The following is a 12,192-nucleotide window of genomic DNA, read 5'->3' as shown; positions in this document are numbered from 1 at the left end:
GGCGGCGGCGGCGGCGGCGCGCCGCTCTCCTGCTTCATCTGCGGCGGCGGCATCGGCCGCGGCAAGGAGCTGAAGCTGCAGGTGAAGCAGCCGGCGGCGGCGGCGGCGGGCGCGGGGGCGGCGGCGCAGCCCTTCTTCCCGTTCCTGCAGCAGCAGGAGCCGGCGCCCGGCGCGCGCGAGCTGTGCGCGGCCGACGGCTGCGTGCTGGTGTGCGCCGTGTGCCGCTGCTTCCTGGGCGAGCAGTGGGCCGCGTTCGAGCGCGCCCGCACGCCGGTGGACAAGCGCATGTACTGGCTCAAGCGGCCGCACCAGTGCGACGCGGGCGCGGGCGGGCGCCGTGGGGCCGCCGGGGCCCCCCGCGAGTGGAACGCCGCCTACGCGCTGGGCGGCGCTGCGGGCGACGAGACGCGGGACTCGGAGCCGTCGGAGCTGTCGGACACCGACCCCCCGTCCGAGACGGAGCCGGCCGCGCGCGACGCCGCCAGCCCCCGCCCGGGGCCCGGGCCTCGCGGGGCGCGCCGCCAGGAGTGGGGGCCGGCGCCGGGACCCCCTCCGGGGCAGGGCGACGTGGAGGAGGAGGAGGGGGCGCGCTCGAGGCAGCGCGGGGACGGGGAGCCCAGGACCGGCGTGAGGCGCAGGCGGAAGGCCGCCGGGAGGCACTGGGTCCCCGAGGCCCGGGCCAGCGTCCTGAGGGGCATTCAGGACCCTTGGCAAGGCCCTGCCGGGCACGCGGCCCCCGCGGAGGGCATGGAAGGAGTCCCTTCGGGCGGGGCCGCCAAGACTCCCGAGAGCAGGCCGCCGGCGGAGCCCCGCGGGAGCTACTGCCTGTCCGAGGACAGTGACATCAACATCACCAGCGAGGAGGAGGACCGCAAGGAGCAGCCTCTCCCTGGCCTCAAAGAGAAGGAGAGCGCCGGCGGCGTCCCCTGGGCTTCCCTGGAGAGCAGGGCTGCGCCACCAGAGGGCCTTTGCTGCTACATTTGTGGGTCGGCTCTGGCGCCGGCCTCGCAGCACCAGATCCACGTGCAGAAGCAGGAAAAGCTGGCCCAGGCTCCCTTCTTCCCCTTCTTGTGGCTGCACAGCCCCCCTGCGGGGGCCCAGCCCATCGGCGAGGGTGGCAGCACCCTGGTGTGCCCCTGCTGCTTCTCCTCGCTCATGCAGCAGTGGCAGAACTTCGAGCTGGCCAGCGTGCCCGTCCTGCAGCGGCTCTACGTGGTGCCCCTGAACAGCCACGCGCCCGGCATGGCCTCCAAGGGCCGGAGGCTCCCCAGGGAAGACGGCCCGCCTGCTGGGGCCCTGCCGGAGGCCTGCTACCTCTGCGGGGAGGACTGTACCCAGGATGCCCGGGCAGTGGCCTCCAGGACCCTCAACGGCAGTGCCAGAGGCTCCATGCATTTCCCCTTCCTCAGCCTCTTGCCCTGTCCCCCCAATGCCCGGGGCCCCAACAAGCGCTGTGAGGTCCGAAGCTGCCCCAAGTGCTTCAGCGTCCTGGAGGACGTCTGGGCCCTGTACCGGGCCTGCCAGAACGAGGAGCTTATCACCTCCGTGCAGGGGTTCCTGGGCAGGTACCACCAGGCTTTCTCGGCTTCAGACCCCGCTCTCTCCGAGCCGCCCGCCCCGACCCGGGGCAGCCCGGCGTCCGTCTGCTACATCTGCGGGGCTGAGCTGGGCCCTGGGAAGGAGTTCCAGCTCAACGTGAACCCCTCCAGCCGCCTGGGCGAGAAGGAGCCCTTCTTCCCGTTCCTCACCGTTTACCAGCCCGCCCCGCGTGCCAGGCCTGCTGACTCCACCGGCCTGGTGGCCACCTGCGTCCTGTGCTACCACGACCTGCTGGGCCAGTGGCTGCAACACGAGGCCCGCAGCGCCCACCACACCGTCAGCCCCTGGTCGCGGCAGTACGAAGTGGAGACGTTCGTGTGCTTTTTTTGCCAGCAGGAGAAAAAGCGGTGTCTGGGGCTGAAGGCCGTGCGGGTGGCCCGGCTGCCCTTGTTCCTCTATACCCTCCGAGCCAGCCACAGCCTGCTGGTGGACGATGGGCGGCAGCTGATCATCGGCGCCTGCGTGGAGTGCGGGACCCTGGTGTGTGCTGGCCCAGGGCTCGCCCGCCAGGGGCCCGTGGGGTGGAGCTCCCCAGTGGCAGCGGCAATGAAGGTAAGTGGCTGTTTTCCCTTCAGCCTCTGTGATTTCAAGCAGGGAAGGAAGACCTGTTATTTTCTGTTCCTCTGTGCGGGGAGGAGGGCGTGCTGATTCTGTGTGGTCCGTTCCAGTAGGAGGTGCCCTCCCGGGGGTCCCCGGGCTGGCGCGTGGGGAGTGCGAGGGCCTGGCTGAGCCAGGAGGCACGTAGAGTTGGGGGGTTGCGGGGAGTGGTCTGTGGAAGAATAGGGCACTGCTGAAAACAGCAGGCTCGGGCCTGAACTTGAGTGTTTGCAGCCGAGTCCGTCAAACAGAGGAAGTTCGGGGCATGTCTGTCATCCGCCTGATAACATTAGTAATTAGTCCAGCCGCGCAGGTCACCGGGAGGTCCCTGTGCTCACCCGGTTGGAAATGGAGCAGAGGTGGTGATTCCTCTCCACTCTCGAGTGCTGGCCCCACTTAGCTCCGGCAGCTTTCCCCCCAAGTTCACGCTTTTCCTTTGAGACTCTCCAGTTGCTTCACAGCAGATGGAAACAGATTTTCAGACGTGGGGGTTTGGGACCCCGGGGGACAGTGGCCTAAACAGACTTTTCCCCTGGTGGGAAGAGAGTCTTTCTTCTCTGCAAGTCAGCTGTGCAGGAGGAAGGCGGAGGGGGTCGGGGGGGGCTGGCGTTCGCCCCCTTTATAAGGCGCCTGCCTTCACACTCCCTGCCCGGGAGGAGCCACACTGGGGCTCAGTTCATTTTGGATCTGGCTTTGTAAAGGCCAGAGCAGGGCCTGCCCTCAGTGGATCTGGGGAAGTAGGTGTTGGTGAGTTGTGATCACCCTGATGATCCTAATCTCCGCTAGAGACCCTCAGAATGGTTTGTTTTAATCAGATGCCTGTAGCGGGAGCCACTGGTGAGGGGCCAGCAGACGGCTCTGTGGATGGGGAAGAGTGTCTCTGACTTGTTCAGGGATGATCGTTCCATGCGTTTGAGAGGCTCCTGGTCATGCCTCCCCCTTGTATGTGCGTGTGCACCCGTGCGGAGATTCCTGGGTCATGCGTTCGTTCACGTGGTTGCACCTGTGAAGTGGACACATCCTCCCACTTCCCTCCAGTGGTTGCCCTGGGCCTTCACACTCTGCCCAGGCTTCCTTCTCTGCCAGTGTCCCTTTCGGACCACAGAGATGTAACTGGGGCCTTTGGTGGGCCCCTCATTCTAAATGGACGCACTGTATCGCTCCCCACCGTGGTGCTGGACTTCTCATTGGCAGCCTGTGGCCGTCCAGCCTGTGGGTCTGTTCCTGGGTATCTGAAGAAGTGATGTTTCCGGAAGTGCCAGCCGGAGCTGGGAGGTGAGCCTGGCTTTGGAGCAGGATAGACCTGGCTTCCAATCCTGCCCTGTCTCTTGGCCACTGAGCACCTGAGTGGATGTGTCTCACCCTCCCTGTGCTTGTCTCCTGGGCTGTGGAGTGGAGATCGGGATCGCCTGCCCCTGGAGGGCCAAGTATGCAAACAGATTGGGCATCCAGCTGCCCCCAGAAAGTCAAGTGCCTGCCGTACGGTGGGACCCTCCCATCTACCCGACGTGTTGGGCAGGGTTGTCTGGGATATGGGTCAGTCCTCTGCGTGGCTCTCGGTCTGCAGGATGGTCGTGGGTCTCGGGCTTGGGGATGGGGGCGCACGGAGTCATCAGAGCGCTTCTTCTGAGGTTTGCCAGAGTGCTTTTCTGCAGAACATCCACTCTGGGGTGAGTTTTCCTGTGTTGATTTGCTCACTCATCAGGAGTTGATGAGATGCCAAGTGTGGGCCTCCCGGGTAGGAACTGCAGGAAACGGTCCAGCTGGGAAGGTGGCCGCGGAGGGTAGCCCCATGGGGATGAAAACGCAAGCTGGTGTCTGCCCAGAAGGGGTCAGCATGAGTTTGGGAAGGCTGATTGGCTTTCTTGCTTTTGCACCGTTTCTAAAGCAAGTTATTTCGTTTGCTCTTGTGAGGCCTTATTACTCCCATTGTGCGTATGAGTACAATTGAGGCTCAGAGAAGTCAGATGGCGTCGGCAACTGTCACGCAGCCAGTAGAGGAGGCTGGGGTGGGTCTTCAACCTGGGTCTTCCCATCCCTGAGCCCCACTCCGTCCACCCCCTGGCAGAGGTGTAGCCTTGGAAGATGGGTGGGATGCGGTGGAGGGGGGGCTCGAGGGCGGGGTCCAGCAGAATAGGCACAGGAGAGCCCGTGGGGATGAGGGGGAATGAGGTTGCAATGAACTCCAGGCCTGGGAGTCAGGCACAGGGGAGAGATAAAAAGTCCTTGAAAGAAGGCTTGGAACGCACCGAACGCGCCGGGAAGAGATCCACCCAGGGCTGGGCCGTGGCAGCAATCCAGGTGGGTGGTGAGGCCAGCGGCCTGGGGGGGTGGGTGTGGGGGGGCGGGCAGCATTGCGGCTCCCAGGCTCCCACAGCCAGAGGGTGGGAGAAGCATCTACTCCTGCCTAGAGGAGAGCCTGACTGGTCATCAGTAGAAAGCCGGAAATGCAGCCTCCTGCCCTTCCTTCCTCCCACCCATTCATTTAACAAATGTGATGGAGCGCCTACTCTGAGCCAGGCACTGTTCCAGACGCTGGGGATCTGGTGGCAAGTGCCGCGCCTTCAGTGTCAGGGGGAGGGGTGCGGCGGTGGAGAGCTGTAAACAGAGCAGGACCGGCCCCCGGCGCCAGGGTGGGCACGAGGGGCGAGCGCTGGCCTCAAGGCTGGGGACAAAGCGGGGACTCCCGGGTCCCGCCTGTCTCCGGTGTGTGGTTTGAGGATTCGGGGGGAGTGGCTCGGGGGCGTTGGCAGGTAGCCCCCGGGAAACTACTGAGCCGGAACGGCATGTTCCGGAACCTCATCGATACCACCTCCTGTGATGGCTCCTGTTGTTCCTGGTCCACGTTCATTCATTAGTGAATCGGCCTGAAACACTAGGAAGAACATGGAGAAAGGGAGAAGGAGAGAAAGGAAAGGAAGGTGTCACCGACACCCTCTGTTTGGATGGTGTTTGCGGCGTTTCCCTCCAGCCGGACTCCTTGCTTCCCGGGGGCGCCCCGTCCCGTAGCCCCCAGATCTCGGAGCCGGCGTCTGGCGCAGCGCTGTGTTGGGGCTGGCGGGGCAGGGTGCAGCCCACCCTCTCGGGGGGCCCGGTACCCCCTCCCTGAGGAGGAACGCCAGCGCCTGGGCCCCTCTGTGAAGCCGCCCCTGAGACTCTGGGTCGGCATTCACCCAGCCCTCGTTTCCGTGTTTGTTCTGCTGGGAGCCACCTGTGTGACCCGGGGCCAGACTTGCCTCCTCAGAGAGATGGAGATGACCTTTTTCTGGAAGATTTGCGGTGGGAGCCGCAGGTGCGCAGTAGGAAAACGGGACGCGTTCATTCCTTTCTCTCGCTCTGAGGTGCTGGTAACTGGGGGTTGCGTCTCGTTGGCTCCCACCTGCTGTGCTGTTGTGGCCTCTGCCCACCCCCCACCTTCCTGCTGGGGGAGGGGGGCTGGGCTGTCCCTCCCTTTAGAGCCCAGGGACGCAGCGGGCCAGGCTGCCGGAGGCGGCATCCGGGGACATAATGATGATGATGGTGGCTTCACGGAATGCACTTTGTGTTCCAGACCGTGCCCCACGCTTCCCTTGTATCACTCTTGCTGGATCCTCCTAGCGGCCCTGTTCAGGGAGGTGACACCATCTCCATTCCTTAGCGGAAAAGCAAGTCCAGAGAGGGCAAGCGATTTGCCCAGGGTCACACAGCTGGTAACAGCAGGACCGGCATTGGAGCCAGGAGTCCGGCTCTGGCGTCCGGGCCCCAGCCTCCACTGTCTCTTGCCTTTCTGTCCCCTCTGGGGCTCCCCCTGTGAAGGTGGCAGTGCCCTGGACGGGGGATGGTCCGAATTTCCCCGCACGTGCCTCCCCCACCCCTGGAGCCCTGAGAGGCGGGAGTTAGCTTGCACGGGCCAGAGGCCCTGAAAAGCCCCCACCAGCCGGCCCCGCTATCCTGTCCCCCGCCCCCCTGGTCGCTGCCCAGCTGATAAGTGGTGCCCTTTGTCTCTGCTCCCCACGGCATTGTGCCGGTGTTCAGATTTCAGCCGGGACCTCCTGCTGCGGGTCGTCCCCGATAGGCCTGCTGCGTGATCGATGGGCTTTCCTTGCTTGCCAGTTGGCGGGCCGGCTGTCCTGCCCTCTCCCAGCGACCCAGCGATCCGTCCGGGGAGTGTTCAGGGGAATGGAGCGTGCAGCTGTTTACCTAACCGCACCCTGGCCCCTCACTGCGGGGACACCCAGCCCAGCCCCTGGAGCGTGGCCTCCGAGCCCGGAACAGGTGTTGCTGCTGAGGCCCCTTTCCTTTCTCCACGCTGACATCTGAGGCCTGCAGAGAGCGTCTGTCATTACTCGCCTGTCAGGGCTGGCCCGCACATCTGTTTCCGTGTTTCCCGGCTCTCTGTGCCCCGATGGCTCCCTGCTCTTCAGGACGGGCCTGGCAGCCCCCCTCCCCGGGGCCGGGCTCATGGGACACCTAAGCCAGGTGAATGGAGGAGGGAACCTTCTGGAAGGTGCCGGAGGGGGCCGCCCGCCTGGGCCGAAACTGGCACCCTGTGCCTGGGAGCAGCTGAGAAATGGCTGGGCTTTGGGCCTTTCTCGAGCTCCGAGCACCTCCTCCGAGGGGAGGGCTGGGCTTTTCTTGGCGGGTTGGGAGCCATCTGCCCAGAGGAGTAAGCTCTCCCGACGCGACTTGTCCTAAACCTGGAGGCGATTGGGGACACCTGGGAAAGAGGAAGCAGAGGCAGAGGATCTCCAAAACTCAGCCTTCCCTGGAAGCAGGGAGGGGCAGGGCGGTAGGGAGGCAGTCTCTGGCCAAGTCCAGAGTCCTCCAAGCTTTCCGGCCCCTTCCCTGCTTAGATCTCTCGGGACCTTACCCTTGGAAGGTTAACTCCCAGTGACTGTCTTTGGAGGGTTTGTAGGCTGTGGGCAGGGTGGCCTCACTGGCACATTTTCTGGGCTGGGGAAGCGCCCACATCTAGAGTTCAGGTTCTTCTTCTGCCCCGGCTCCATAGCCTGGTCGGGATGGTGGAGAGGGGCGATACTTCTGCCCTCTGGGTAGAGTACCTGGGAACTTGAGTTCCAATGGCCACATAGCCCCAGGTGGGACATTCATGGGGGCCATTGTGGAAGGAGCTTCTACTCACCATGTGACCTTTGTGCAGTATTCCCGTCTGTCCAAATGAAACGTCTGGTCTTCAGGGGTCACGGGCGGTTTGCGTTCCACACATGAGGTCTGACCGGCGGCCGGCACCGTCGAACAAAATGTTGAGCCTGTGTCCGGACTTGCTGCTAAAATATCCAGTCCTTGGGGTGCCTGGGTGGCTCAGTCGTTGAGCGTCTGCCTTCGGCTCAGGTCATGATCCCAGGGTCCTGGGATCGAGCCCCACATCGGGATCCCTGCTCGGCGGGAGGCCTGCTTCTCCCTCTCCCACTCCCCCTGCTTGTGTTCGCTCTCTCGCTGTGTCTCTGTCAAATAAATAAACGAAATCTTAAAAAAAGATTTAAAAAAAGACCGCCTTGACTGGCGGTCTCTTCTGTGCGGTTAGGAAGGAGAGAGCGCCTTCCTGGGGTCTAGGTTTTCTTTATTTTTCTTTCCTTTTTCCCAGCTGTATTGAGAGAGTTGACACATAACATTGTGTGAGTTGAAGATACAACGTGTTGGTTTGATACATATATGGGTTATAAAATGATCACCACCATCTCACCACATCGTTACTTTTTCTGTTTTGTGGGGAGAACATTTAAGGTCTACCCCCTTAGCTGCATTCAAGCATGGATACGGTATCAGGAACTGCAGTGACCAGCTGTACCTCAGATCCCCGGACTCCCCAGACGTGTGAATCTTATCCCTGGAAGTTTACACCTTCGTTCAGTATCCCCCCCTTTCATGGGGTCTAGGTTTTAAATTCAGGCTAGGATGTGGGGACCCCCCAAACACCATGATATTCCATCCCATGTTAGGTCAGAAAAACTGCATGGATCGCCTTTTTGGGGGCAACCCCACACCAGGAGGACCAAGCCCACAACCTAATGCCACTTGATGCTTATTTTTTCAGTATTACGAGCTAATTAGATGTATAGGTTTTGAAAGAAATTCTGGAAGTCCTGTGACAGGGACACAGCTGCAGTTCTGCCTCTCGTCCCTGCTCATTCTTCTACCCTTGTCCAGAGCTGCCCTGGGGAAACACACCTGGAGAACCACACATTCTACCCATGAGATCAACAAATGTTTGCGGCCGACGGTGTGGAATCGGGCAGGCTCTGCCCTTGGGTGCTCGTGTGGGTAGGTGGCGGGGGTTGGTGAAAGGCTCTGGTCGTGATTGTGCAATGTGTTGAGTTCTGCGCTGGGGTCTGCTGGGAGCTCACAGGAGGGTGGGAAACTGGTATGTTCAGGGATGGCTTCCTGGAGGAGGTGACATCTAAGCTGAGCCCTGAAGGCTGAAAAGGACTCAGCCAGGTCAGTGTAGGAGTCATGTGCTCCTGGTAGGGAGAGTATGTGCAAAGGCCTACATGTGGGGAGTGGGGTTTGCTGGAGAACCTTAAATAGGTTTTTGAAGTGGGAGAGGAGGTGATGCTGTGGGAGTGGTTGGCAGTGACTAGATGTGGGTTTGAATCAGTGTGAATTTTATAATACCAGTGACTGGGCCCTACCCCAGCCTATTAAATCAGAATCTCCGAGGGGTGGCCCTGGTGGCCCTGGTATTTTAAAGCTTCTAGAAGATTCCAGCAATGGGGTAAGAACTGCTGATGGAAGCCATTGTAAGCATGGCCCAGGAGTTTGGGACTTTTATCTTGAAAGCTGTGATGGTCACTAAAAGGATTCGTTCTGTCTTTACTAAGCACTTACTGTGTCCCAGGCACCGTTCTGGGCATCAGGATCCAGCCCTGAGTAAACCAGATGGGGCGCAGGGAGGGGCTGAAACAGTAGTCAAAGGAGTGGCCAGGGAGAGGTGGGCGGGCTGGGGGCTGTCACCTGAGCAAGGAGGACGGTCTGGGCAGCGGCCTGAGGTGGGACCTCGGGAGAGCGAGGACGCTGGGGTGCCAGAGGGCAGGGAGGGGCGGGCCAGGCAGGGCTCTTGCACTGACCTTGAAAAGACATTGTTTTTGTTAAATCTCTTTTTCAATGGAGATATCATTCACATACCATAAAACCCACCCTTCTAAAGTCTACGATTCTGTGACATTTAGTACATTTACAGAGTCATGCAACCCCCAGCACTGTCTACTCCAGAGCGTTTCTGTCACCTCCAAAAGGAGCCTCGTGCCAGTCACTCCCCATCCCCCCAGCCCTGGTGACTGCGAATTCCCTTTGCATTTCTCCCAGGTAGACACCCCTGGAGCGGAACTTCGGGGTCACCTGGTAACTCTTTTTAACAATTTGAGTTCCGCTTTCCCTCTCCGGGTTTTAAGGACACAGTAGGACTTAGGTCGTTCTGTCAGCTCACTGACCAAAGCCACACATCCCACCCTAGGTCTCCAGACACTGAGTTGGTGTTGGAAGACGGGAGTCGGTCTTCTCTCTGGGAGAAGGGTTGGGAAGGGGTCGCCCTTGTTCTTGGGGCTTTTGACTCCAGCCCAGGGAAACCAAAAGTGCTGGATTCCGGTGCGAACACCCACGGTGCCCACCGCACCCCCGTCTGGGTCTCAGTTTTCCATCTGTAAGATGGGAGCAGATGGTGGGCTGGTGGCCGAGCCCCTTGGCGCCTGCACAGCTGCTAAGCTATGGCCATCTCCCCTTTCTGGCCCCGAGAGCGGTGCATAGAGAAGGGCCCTGACGGCGAGGTCTGGCTTGGCTCTGAGTCCGGTGGCTCTCGGGTTCCCTGCCCCAGCACCAGCCACCCCAGCCACGGGCTGCCGCTCTCTGCCGCCGGCCGGGTTGGTCTGGAACCCTGTATGGAAACCCTTGCTGGGTTGGGTTTCCTTCACGTGATGCCAGCAACCTGAAATGAAAGTTGCAAAGGTCCCAGTCAGAACGGGGGTCAGGCGAGCCGGGGCAGGCCTGCTGGGACCCGGGTAGGAGCAGGCACGTCTGGGGGCTCCTGTTTCCCCCGGTGGGCTGTTGGGTGAGAGCCAAGAGGGGAGAGGAAGCAGTGGGTCCACGGAAGACCCCTCAAAGCTCTGGGCCCACCGAGGCCGCGTCTTCCTGCCCACCAGTCAGTATCCTCTGGAGGGCAGAGCCAGTGACAGGGAAGGGCGCAGAGGTTCTGTCCGTCCACCTGATCCTGATGAAGACACAGCGAGGCCAAGGGAGAGGATGATGGGAACGCCGATGGTTGTCGCAGCATGCTGAGAGCACCCGCTCTGTGCCGGCCGCCCTCCCGTGGTGCCTCGTGCAGCCCTCCACCCGTCTTATAAGGTGGCTTTTCCGATTTTCTTAACGAGGAAATTGAGGGACAGGGGGGAAGTCACTTGCCCAGAGTCGCACAGCTGGCTGGGAAGTCTGGAGCTGGGATTGGACCCGGGCCGTCTGACTCCAGCGCCCAAATGCTTAACTGCTGTGCCACGCTCCCGCCACAATGCCAGGGGGAGTGTGGGACGCCGGGATGGCGCCACATGGGGGGTAACGGTTGGTGGACATGGTGTGTATGGTTCAGTGCCGGGAGGGCTGAGGGCCCAGCCAGGACCTGGCCCCGGGGCGGGAATGGGAGTCTGGGAAGGCTGCCTGGAGGAGGCGTCACTGATGGAGGTTCTACAAATGGGCAGGACTTAAATAAATGGTGACATCTAGAGAAGTCTTCACCTTTGGGGGTTTATATGGCAGTAATGCCGTTTTCAAAATGTCCCCATTTTATTCTCCTAACGTATTATTTGGATGTTGCCTGTCAGTTGATGACACTCTAGGAACAAACTTCAGTGTTTTAAAGGTATTTTCAGATTGTGTTGTATTTTACCTGAAAAATCTTACATGCTTCAGGATAGACAACTTGGAGCAGATGGAAGGTCGCCGCAGGCCAGGTTCAGCTTACCTCTGCTCTCTGGGTCCTGCTGACCTGCTTGGCTCCGTTTTCCACAGCTTCCCACTGATGGGCCATCAGCCCAGGACCCCAGGAGGTCCTGTCACTGGCTCTTCTGCCACCAGCTACCTGGGCAGCCTTGGCTAAGATGCCAGCCGCCTCCCCAGGCTGCCCCTTCCTCCCCTGACCACGGCGGGTGGCGTGAACTGCCCTGTGGGGAGGTGGCATGAGCCCCATTTTTCAGATGAAGAGGCCAAGCCTCATAATTCTGGGAGTTGGGATTGAATTACTAGCAGTAAATGGCGGAGCTGGGCCGCCGGGTGAGAACAGGGTGGTCTGGGGGTGGTCTGGCTCCAGGGCCCGTCTCCCTGCCCGGGGTTGAGCGGCCCTTCCTAGAGATGGTGTGGGGCTGGCAGGGACCTGACTTTAGCCACACAGGAGGCTGCTGGGGGTCTCCCGGATGGGCTTCCAGCAAGGGGCTCGGAGGAGGGGTCAGAGTGTTGACACACTGCAGCAGCATTTTATAGGCCGTCCCAGGCCCGTAAAGCTCGGCTCCCGGCTTCCAGATGAGAGGGTTCGCAGCCGGGAGTAAGAGGCTTGTGTGGTTTGGGATGGGCCAGCGACGCAGGCAGGTCGGAGGTGGGCGTGGGCATAGCAGGATGGGGCTTGGGGGGCACAGGGGGTCCCGGTGACCCTTCAGGCGTCGGAGGCTGGGTGGCCTGAGGGCCTGCTTGCCACTGGCTTTGGCACCAGCCCCTTTCATCCAGTTCCTCTGGGCGGCTGGGCTTCTCAGCCTTGCCGTCTTCCCTTCCAGAGGCCTTTCTCAGAGTCATGTGCTGTTCTTTCTTTTGTGTGGTCATGCGACATCCTGGGGCCGTTGGACAAGGGAGGCCTGGAGTGTTCAGAGCGCAGCTTTATGCTCCTTTCATAGGGCTGCTTGCACCAAGCGCCGAGGGACTGCCAGCCCTGCAGAACGCAGCTCGGCCCCAGGGACCACCCAGGGGGACAGGGTGAAGTGGGCTGGGCGTCCCTGGGCCCCCGGCCCTGCAGAACGCAGCTCGGCCCTG

At 61.3% G+C, this 12,192-nt stretch overlaps 1 protein-coding gene across 5 annotated transcripts in view; it reads left to right on the top strand.

The window, feature by feature from the left end:
* The first annotated feature begins 17 nt into the window (after positions 1-17).
* The window catches only part of GSE1 (Gse1 coiled-coil protein), a 398,855-nt gene continuing 386,680 nt past the window's right edge, over positions 18-12,192 (top strand). For 3 of the 5 annotated variants that reach the window (XM_035024658.1, XM_035024654.1, XM_035024653.1), the window contains exon 1: positions 20-2,151. In XM_035024658.1, the coding sequence (XP_034880549.1) occupies positions 286-2,151 (1,866 nt within the window). In that variant the 5' untranslated portion in view covers positions 20-285. Of the gene's footprint in view, positions 2,152-12,192 lie in introns of all 5 variants that reach the window. The other 2 variants (XM_035024655.1, XM_035024657.1) reach the window with 1 other exon arrangement.

The sequence above is a fragment of the Mirounga leonina genome, unplaced genomic scaffold, assembly GCF_011800145.1.
Source record: "Mirounga leonina isolate KUSES-001 unplaced genomic scaffold, KU_Mleo_1.0 Mir_180, whole genome shotgun sequence".
Lineage (NCBI taxonomy): Eukaryota > Metazoa > Chordata > Mammalia > Carnivora > Phocidae > Mirounga > Mirounga leonina.
Note: the sequence above shows the minus strand (reverse complement) of the source record. Positions and strands in the feature narration are given on the sequence as shown.